The 10,256-nt window shown below is 39.6% G+C and overlaps 1 protein-coding gene across 1 annotated transcript in view; it reads right to left on the reverse strand.

The window, feature by feature from the left end:
- Window positions 1-975: 975 nt before the first annotated feature.
- The window catches only part of SLC9A4 (solute carrier family 9 member A4), a 62,534-nt gene continuing 53,253 nt past the window's right edge, over window positions 976-10,256 (reverse strand). The window contains exons 11-12 of the mRNA XM_017547850.2: window positions 9,811-9,898; window positions 976-2,703 (exon numbers count right to left, since the gene is read on the reverse strand). Coding sequence (XP_017403339.1) covers window positions 2,351-2,703; window positions 9,811-9,898 — 441 coding nt within the window. The 3' untranslated portion in view covers window positions 976-2,350. The remainder of the gene's footprint in view (window positions 2,704-9,810; window positions 9,899-10,256) is intronic.

The raw sequence follows: 10,256 nt of genomic DNA on the forward strand, positions 1-10,256 counted from the left end.
CTCAGGAAAGGGGCCTTCACAAGGGATTTCTGTTGTTGCATGGAAGGAGTCCAGTAACGGATGTAGGAACACTTCAGGTCTCAAGAACTAGTTTTCCTAATGGCACTGGAAAGGTGAATTCTGAAGACTTCTCTGGGCTGCTGTATCTCCATCTGCAGTTTAAGGATAATAGCCCACTGCCTTTCATGGGGCACAGTTTGTTTTCTGTTGTTGTTGATTGCTTGTTTCTTTAAGCAAAGAGAACAAAATCTGGCTGGGTGCAGTGGTTCACACCTAATCCCAGCACTTTGGGAGGCCAAGGCGGGAACTTGAGGTCAGGAGTTGGAGATCAGCCTGGCCAACATGGTAAAACCCCATCTCTACTAAAAATACCAGAATTAGTCGGGTGTGGTGGTGCACACCTGTAGTCGCAGCTACTTGGGAGGCTAAGGCAGGAGAATTGCTGGAACCCGGGTGGCAGAGGTTGCAGTGAGCAGAGATAGCACCACTACACTCCAGCCTGGGTGACAGAGCAAGACTCCAGCTCCACAAAAAAAAAAAAAAGGAAAAAAAACAAAGATTCCTGAGTTTTATGTATGCTTCTATCCCTTTAGGCTGATTACTGTTATTTGACAGTGCATAATTTTTATTAAAATCAAGATACTTAGACAATTTAGAAGCAGCTTTATATTTTAGGTTCAGAAGAAGAAAGACAATGGACTTTTTTGAAGGCGTTTCTATGACTGCAGCAGGAAAATGAGTGCAAATCATTAAAAAAAAGATAAATTCAGGAGAAAGCATATGTCTAGTCAGTAACTAGCATCCATGGGTTATATTAGAGGACAAGCAAGCATCCTTCAAGGAAAAGTAAACTCTGAGTTGGCACCAGATAGCATCTCAAGACACAATTTTTATCATCTCCAAAATAAAAATGTCTGACAACACCTTTTCTAATGCCCTTTACAGCTTTAAAATGCTATTGTGAGTTTAACATTTATAGATAATCTACCATGTACAAGGCACTATAATAACTGATAAGAGAAAATGATGAGAAAAAAGCCCAAAAATACAAAATAGGTAAAGTGGTGAGACAAAAAAACACAACAGATAAACGGATACAGTTTAAAATGAACAAAGTGTCCTCCCTGTCCTTCAGCTCACTGACCACCAGAATGAACCTACGTGTGCATGGATAGGCGTAATCCACAGGTAAGGTACATGGCACATCCAAAGGGATGTGAGGGCACCAAGGGAGAAGGTAAAGGCTGGTCTAGAGAGCAGGATGCCTTGATCATGGCCTTTAAAGACACATAAGATTAAACCAGCTGAAGATGGTAGAGATGTCAAAAATAGTGATGGCAAAAGGGTATTTGGTTAGTTGCATATCGTAGGTCAGTCATTTGGCCCAATAACAACGCTTGATAAATGTTTCCTAATTTACTGGTGGCCAGAAGCAGAGAGGGAAGATGGATGAGAAGACAAAAAGCAAGGAAAGATAAAGTAGTCTCGTAAAATTGAAGAGTTGAAGTGTGAGATTCAAGGTTGAGTTTGGGGATGAAGAGGATGGAAAATGAAATTGAAAAATAGTTTCATCCCCTAGGGTAAAATTTCACACCCTACAAATGCACACCTAATAAATATCTGTTTTTAATTTCATTGCTATTAAAGTCTGTTTATGGCTGTTTTGTTTCTGATATTCATTTTTAAAATAAGTATTCCAATTATGAAATAGACTGTAAGCCCATTGTTCACAGATTAATCCTGGAGTGTGTATCACGTCTATCATTGCTACTGATTAAATAAAGCAACTTCATAACACATTTTATCTCTGATAAAACATAATTATTGCATATTGAATATGAAATCAAAATCAAATTAGTTTCAGTTTGGAGGGAGGACAATCCAACTGTGAACTCACCATGTAACCTTGGACTAGATGGCCTTGTCTATAAACACAATGGGTTGAGTAAGGTGACTTCAAAAGCCCCTTCTAGTTTTAATGTGATTATAAGTTGCATATGCATATAGGCAATGTGAATTACTGACCAATAACACTTGTATCTCAATATATGGCTTGGATCTGATGCTCCTGATGGAAAGTTCTTAGGGATTCTTAGTGACTAATTCCTGGGGTGATAAACTTCTCTCACCCACATGGAATTAAAAGGTACCCCACACTAAGAGCATGGCAGAGCCTGCAAGTTTGTTCCCAGTCATTGGAAAAAATCTTCCTGCTGCTTACACATCCATGTCTAATAGCTTCAAAACAGCAAACTCAATAGCTCGCTTCTGAATTTCAGAAATTCTCCTTTCACAGTTATAGGAAGACAGATTCTTGAGAAACACCGAAAAAATCTTGTGGACAATAACACTATTTTCTTTGGAGCAAAGGACTGTGGGACCTGTGATAGTCCCTGCCGTGTCCACGGTCAGTTGTCCACCTCGAGCGAACTGCGAAGGCCTCACCCTCACTCTCTCCTCCAGACTCACCCTCCTCATCCACTGCGTGAAATGGAGGTTTGGGCCTTAAAGCCACCCTCCTGCTTCCACCCATGTGCTCTTCTTGGCTTGTGCTTCTTTGATAACCAAAGCTTAATGTCTTGCCTCCTCTGCGTAGGCTCTTCATTGGGATTATTTCTGGTGCCTGTTGCTTCTGAAGTGACCTTATCCGAGAGTGTGCACTGAACGTGATGGATGGGGATCCTGGATTGCTGCCGTCATCATCTGGGAAAACATCATGACAAGAAGGGGAAAGAATAACACTTAAGACCAGAGTTAAGACTTAATATCCAGATGGCAGGAACTCAGAGTGAAGCATAGCCCTTCCTGAGGTTTCAGCTCTTACACTCAACTTTCTATTTATTTATTATTTTTTATTGTACTTTAGGTTCTGGGGTACATGTGCAGATCATGCAGGATTGTTGCATAGGTACATACACAGCAAGGTGGTTTGCTGCCTTCATCCCCCCCATCACCTATGTCTGGTATTTCTCCCCACATTATCCCTTCCCACCCTCCCGACTCCCTGCTGTCCTTCTCTTAGCCCCCTCAACTGACCCTAGTGTGTGATGCTCCCTCCCTGTGTCCATGTGTTCTCTTTGTTCAACACCTGCCTATGAGTGAGAACATGTGGTCTTACACTCAACTTTCTTGTTAGCATGATTTTCCCTTCTCGAGGTCACTGCTGCCCCAGGGAGATGGAAGGACAGAAGCTTTAAGTGCAGTGTCATAAATAAACAGAAATGCATGAAAATGGTGTATCAAACCAGTCTCCCCAGGTAAGTAAGGTAGTGTCTTTTTGCAGAAACAGATCAGTTGGCCATAGACATAAACATGGGACACAAAGATTCTTGGTCTTGTCCAAAGCCAATGCTACACAGAAGGTTACGTGGTGCAGCCATCTGGAAGTGGTTGCTTTTATCATTATTTGCTTTTTAATAAGTGGTTACCAGAAAGCAGTACATCTGAGTTCCAATCCTTGATACAGAAAGAGTCAATTCTGGAGAAACGGGGATAGGAGGGAGCCACGGCAGAGATCATGGTGTGACCAGATGCCCTCCTTTCAGAGGAGTAAGCAGGTGACAGACTGTGACTGGCACATGATGGGAACTTCCCTTTCCTGATAATTTACTATATCCCTGTCACTATGCTAATCCTTTTACATACTCATGCCATTGAACCCTCATAGCGGCCCTTTCAGGTGAATAAAGGTATGACTCTCACAAGTAAAGTGGCTGAGGTATCACAAGGTTAAGCTATGCTCAATATCACACACTGGTGAATATGTGACTGGAGTTTGAGCAGAGCCTGCTCAGCTTCAAATCCATTTCTTACCATCAGGCCTCCTTGCTGTCTCCTTGATGTATCCACGTGCAAGAGAGAGGGCTACCTTGCAAGAGGGGAGCCAGCAGCAGTCTATGCAATATCCCCTCTTGGATTCTCTTCCAGATCCCTAACCCATGCCTAGGACATTGCCTTGTCCCCACTTCAATGTGCACACATCTTCAAAGGAATATTTCTCACATATCTCATTTACTCTCATTTCCTCAAAGTCTTAGCCTTATAAATTTATTTTCCCTTTAAATATTCTCCTGCTAATTTAGATATTTTCAGGCATTTATATTTAAATCTGAAAGCCGTGTTCTTTCTCCCATTCTCCTTCCTAAAAAACAAAACAAAAACTCCACATCTAGAATAAATATGCCCAAAGGTTTACACTTGAAAAAATGTATTTAGGATGTGGGACACCTGAAAATCTTAAAATATCCTGCTCAGTAATGTTTTTCGTAAAATGTGACCAAATTATACTAAGAAGAAGGTAGCTTGGAAATTGGGCAAAGAAGACCAACTTCTATCAATAAAGAAAACATTAATTGATCTATCTGTCCATTTTTTTCCATGACTCCCCTCTAACGTCTGCTGTATGATGGGGCCTGGGACCAGTCCCTCTGGATCCTTAGTGCTTGGAGCACTAACTAAGGAAAGAATGGCCTGGAGACTTCTGTCCGCAAACCCTGTTCTCTCACTCCAACCTTTCCTGCTGAGTGCCCCATCCGTGGACAGACCCCAGTCGCAGTTTTGGTTTCCTGACCGCCTTCTGGGTTATTGGACAGTGGACTCCAAGCTCTACAGTGGCATGGGTATGTGACTTGCAAAGTTTCACTCAACTTAGGTGACTAGAGCTGCCCAAAATTGAAGGAAGAAGTTGGCTGGAAAGCAGAAGGCAGAAAAAGGAAGAGTGAGGACTGTGTTTTGTCCTTTTTTTGTATAACTCTCCTCCACATGGGCACCCAGGCAGTGCAGATCCAGGCAGAGCAGTGGATACTTTGGCAACAAAATCTGAATTTCTATTCTTTTACCTTTCACCTGGCCAACAGACAGACAGCCTTAACTTCTAGACATGGGCACCCTGGGGTGAATGGAGAAATAGGGAAAGTGCTTCTGCTCCGCGCAGGGCAGGCCTTAACACAGAGGACGAACTACCTGACGCAGCACGCACTGTTCAGAAACCCACACCTGGAGTGCAATCCTCCCAAACTCCACATTTTTTAAACTTATGGTAAAATATACATAACATAAAATTGACCATTCTAACCAATTGTTTTCATCTAACTATAAACAAGTGTACAGTTCATTGCATGAAGCGCATTCACATTGTTGTGTTAACATCATTCATCCCCAGAGCTTTTTCATCTGCAACAATGCACACAGATTCTAAGCAGCCTCAGGACATATAAGGGGTTTTCAGGCAAGACCTCTCTACTTATAACACCAAGTGAGCCTTAAAGGCGACAGAACCCTGGAAGAGCATGGGAAGTCCCCCAAACCAGCATGGAGCTCCAAGGCATTCAGAGCAAGAAAAGTCCTGACCTTGGAAGGCAAGGGGAGAGCTAGGAAGGGAAGCGTTCTCTGAGTTTCAGGCGGGTTAGCCAGGGACCGCCTGCCTGCAGAACAAGACCCTCCACTGTCTCCCCTAGATCCCCTCCAGCCATTCTCCTGGTGCAGAAAGATTTCAGGTTTGGAGAGAAAGATTCTAATTATCAATCGTGCTTGGCTACACACTGAGGACTATCTCAGCCTCATCCTGATCATTATTATAATCCTTTTTAATGTATCATGGTTTATTATTTTTCATAAATCATAACCATCAAAATTACAAATTATTCACAGTTAATTCCAAGCAAGCCAGAAATCAGTCTGCATATATAGGCATAAGTTTCCATGACAAATAAGAACAAGTGTATAAAATCCTACAGACATGACCCACAACATATTATAGAGCACTCATTTCCCATCTTTAAAACTTATTTGATTCCCAGTTGTTAAGTTTATAAGTTTTGTGGGGAATTATGAACTTCTGTATTATCTGCATTTGTGCTGTGTAAAAAATAAATACAAGGATTCTTTCAGCTAAAAAAAAAAAAAAACTTATTAAAGATAACTAGTAACGTAAGTGTTGTTCCATTACTTTTCCCTCAGTTTTCTAGTTTACTCTCTTTGTTCACCTAGATGAAACTTAGAACCAATTGAGTATCTTTGAAAGAAAAGAAATCATTAGAACTAACATGTCATTTCAAGTCTGAATTAATTCATGTAGAACTGACATTGTGAAGGGTTGTCTTTCTTTCAAAGGACATCTGTGTTTACCCATGTAAGACTTCTTTAAATCCCTATGTAGTAATAGTAATAACGACTAATATTTCTTGCACATCTACTTGGTTCCAGGCTCTGTTCTAGCAGCTTTATGTACCTGTTCATACGTGTACCCTGCATGAATGTGACTGGCTTCACATCGGGACAATACAATTGCATATGGAGGGAACCAATATTATCCTCTTTATAGAGCGGAAATGACAGTGTGGAGAAGTAGAATTTTATTTTTCCTTCATAGAGATTCTGTCTATTTTTTCCTGGCATTTTATGGCTTTGTCTGAAAGTGTGACTGAGATATTCTTTAGTGAGGACATCTATTAAAAGGCTAGGATCCTGTGACCTATTTACTAGTCTAGTGAATAATGCATGTATGCTTCCAAATCTTAAACAACTCTCAAATTCTCGAATAAACCCCACTTTGAAAGATGTATTGTACTTTTAAGGTTCTACTGTATTTTATTTATAATGCTTATTTAAGATTTGTTCATTAGTGCTCAAATGAGGCTGCTGCATGGTCATCTCCTGCTACCATAGTCATGCAGTATTGATGCCCAACTCATAAGAAATAACTGTCGTCTGGGCCTGGTGGCTCACACCTGCAATCCTAGCATGTTAGGACGCTGAGGCAGGAGGATCCCTTGAGGCCAGGAGTTATAGATCAGCCTGGGCAACATAGGGAGACCCTGTTCCTTTTAAAAAACTTTTTCTAAAAAAATTTTGTTTTTAAAGAAATAACTGTGACACTTTCTTGTCTTCTCACTCAAATAACAAAAATCGTGCCAGGTTATTTGTACCAGGAAAATTGTTTTTAAAAAATTAAACTATTGGCCGAGCTCAGTGGCTCATGTCTGTAAACCCAGCACTTTGGGAGGCTGAGGCGGGTGAATCACCTGGGGTCAGGAGTTCAAAACCAGCCTGGCCAACATGGTGAAACCCCATCTCTACTAAAAATACAAAAATTAGCCGGCATGGTGGCACGCACTTGTGGTCCCAGCTACCAGGAGTCTGAGGCAGGAAAATTGCTTGAAACTGGGAGGTAGAGGTTGCAGTGAACCAAGATGCACCCCTGCACTGCAGCCAGGGAAACAGGGCGAAACTCCATCTCAAAAATAAATAAATAAATAAACTATTATATGCCCTATTTTTATCTGTTGCTCTTTTGTTAGTTTTGTTTGCTTTTGTTTGTGGAATAGCTGACTCATAACATAAAATAACACCAGTTGCTAGAGTGTGTTTTGTGAATAGGTGACTCAATCAATGAAGCAGAATTGGGAATCCAAAATTCTCTCCAGGATAAATGGCTTTAGCGCAAAAAGGTGGCATTTATCTTGAAAAAAAACGAGGAGCATCACTATTTGAAAACAATCTGAAGTGCATTTCTACTTTAATTCTTACACAAAGATAAATCTTAGATATGCTGAAATTCAAATGGGAAAATTAAGCTATTAAAGTTCTTGATTAAAATAATTGGGTGAATCATTTTTGAAATTTTTCTGTGGAAGATCCAGCAGCTTTAATAAAAATTTCTGAAGGCCAGGCCAGTGTGGAGGCTCATGCCTCTAATCCTGGCACTTATCAGGAAGGCGGATCACTTGAGGTCAGGAGTTCGAGACTAGCCTGACCAACATGGTGAAACCCTGTCTCTACTGAAAATACAAAAATTGGTTGGATGTGGTGGGACATGCCTGTAATCCCAGCTACTTGGGAGGCTGAGACAAGAGAATCTCTTGAACTCGAGGGGCAGAGGTTGCAGTGAGCCAAGATCACTCCACTGCACTCCAGCAGGGGAGAGACAGAGACTCCAACTCAAAAAAAGAAAAAAAAATCACTGGCAACATATAGGAGAGAAAATGGATGATATCTTTGTTATATAGAGTTCTTCAAATTCATTTCAAGAAAATCAACAACGAAATAGAAAACAAAACAAAACAAACAAACAAAAAATGAGCAAAGGCAGAAACAGAAAACTTCACCCTAAGGAATATCATTTCCAAAATGTGAAAGATGTCCAACTTCACTAAAAATCAAAGAGATTCATATGAAAACTAAATCTGGCATATAAATTTTATGCTATCATGTTACAGATTACTCAAAAATTTGACAATAGCCCAGTGATATTAGGAAAAGATCCTTCTTTTACAGACTGTTGTTGTGAGGGTAAATTAGTGATAAAATCTTTTGTGATGGCGTTTTAACAATATACGCAAAAATTTAAATCTGTATTAATTTGACCACAAAATTTTACTTCCAGGAAAGTATACTAAGGGAATAATTGCTCATTTGTGAAAATACCAATCACAAGTGGTCCAGAGTGCTTATTATATATCATTGTTTATATTTATTCTAAGTTAATAATACTGTATTTATTGATTAGTAAGTAGCTTAATAAGCTTTGGTACATGCATATAATGAACTTTGATTCATTCATTAAAAATGAATATTAGATTCATATCTATTGACATGGAAACCTATATACAATATATTGTTCAGTGAACTAGGCAATTTATAAAAACTCAAAACAATGACTATACTCTGACTTTATGTCAGATTTTTTTTTCTGATTTTTTTTGTGGGGGCAGGTGTCAGTATGGGTAGTGTGGGAGTCAGGTGGATACAGCATAGGAAAAAGTCTAGAAGGAAGCTCACCAAAACATTCTATGGTGATTATACCTTGGCATTGAGGTTGCAAGTTCTTTTGACTTTCTTGTTTATGCTTTTCTATACTGATTGATTTTGATTTTGTATCAAGTATGTTTTTAAATCAGAAAAAAGTTTTATTTTGAGGTAATTATATATACTCCTTAAAGATTAAATTCTAAAATCCTATATATTTAGTTTCCTTGAATTGCCAACATAATTTTAACACTTAAAAATTAGGAAAATAAAAATAGATAACATGGCATGTTACAATTTCCATAGGGTTGTTGTGTTTTAATTTTGCCAATTAAGGATAGTTACACACACACAATTTCTATCACCATTATCATCAATTCAGAAAGAAAGACTCTTAACCAAAATCACAGGAAGAACATAATCTGAAATTTTAAAAAAATAGTCCTTCAAATTGAATCAATTTAGCTTTATGAGAATTTCTTCCTTGTCACCTTTTGCTAATAGCAAATCATTTTATACACATACAAAAATAGTAACTTTGCTTTTATTAGAATAATAAAGTTTCAATAATTCTAAGAATTCCACTTAATAATTAAATATTAAATGGGAAACATTTAATCAGTAAATTTGGTGGAAATCATTCCAGTGAAACTAAACCAGCTTTGGAGAATTTCGCTCATATTTAAATGGTGGGTAAATATGGCAACTTCAATGAAACCCCCTTTCACATTTCTTCAAGATGAAATCAAATTATGACCCTTGGGCTCTATCTGGCCTGCTTCCTCTTTGTGTATGGCCTGTGAGCTACAGATTGTTAGTATATTTTAAGGGGCTGAAAAAAAATAGAAGACAATATTTCATGACAAGTAAAAATTATATGAAATTCAAATTTCAGTGTTCATAAACAAAGTTCTGAGTTCCATCTATGAAAGAAGTTGTTTTCTTCTTTTTCCTATTATATAAGTAACCTACATAATGTTCTTGATGTTGCCTCTTGGTCCACACCCTCAGATATTTACCATCTGACTACAGAAAAGCAGCAGAGCAGCCAGGGGTGCAGCTTACCTGAGAACCCAGCAGCTCTTGTGTCTCTTCCTGCAGATTGAGGATTCCCGTAGGGAAAGGAGAGGTAGCGGATATTCTTGGTGCCAGCCTGTGAGTAGCAAGTAGAGAGAAAAAGCAGAATGAGCTGCTTCAATTAAGAGAGCTTCACAAGACAAATAAAGGGAAGGACCAGATACAGTGGCTCATGCCTGTAATGCCACCACTTTGGGAGGCAGAGGTGGACGGATCACCTGAGGTCAAGAGTTCAAGACCAGCCTGGCCAACAGGATAAAACTCCGTCTCTAGTAAAAACACAAAAATTGGCAGGGCGTGGTGACGGGCGCCTGTAATCCCAGCTATGAGGAGTCTGAGGCAGGAGAATAGCATGAACCCGGGGGGCGGAGGTTACAATGAGCTGAGATTGTGCCACTCATTGCACTTCAGCCTGGGTGACAGAGCAAGACTCT

Source organism: Cebus imitator, unplaced genomic scaffold (genome assembly GCF_001604975.1).
Source record: "Cebus imitator isolate Cc_AM_T3 unplaced genomic scaffold, Cebus_imitator-1.0 Scaffold202, whole genome shotgun sequence".
NCBI classification, from domain to species: Eukaryota; Metazoa; Chordata; class Mammalia; order Primates; family Cebidae; genus Cebus; species Cebus imitator.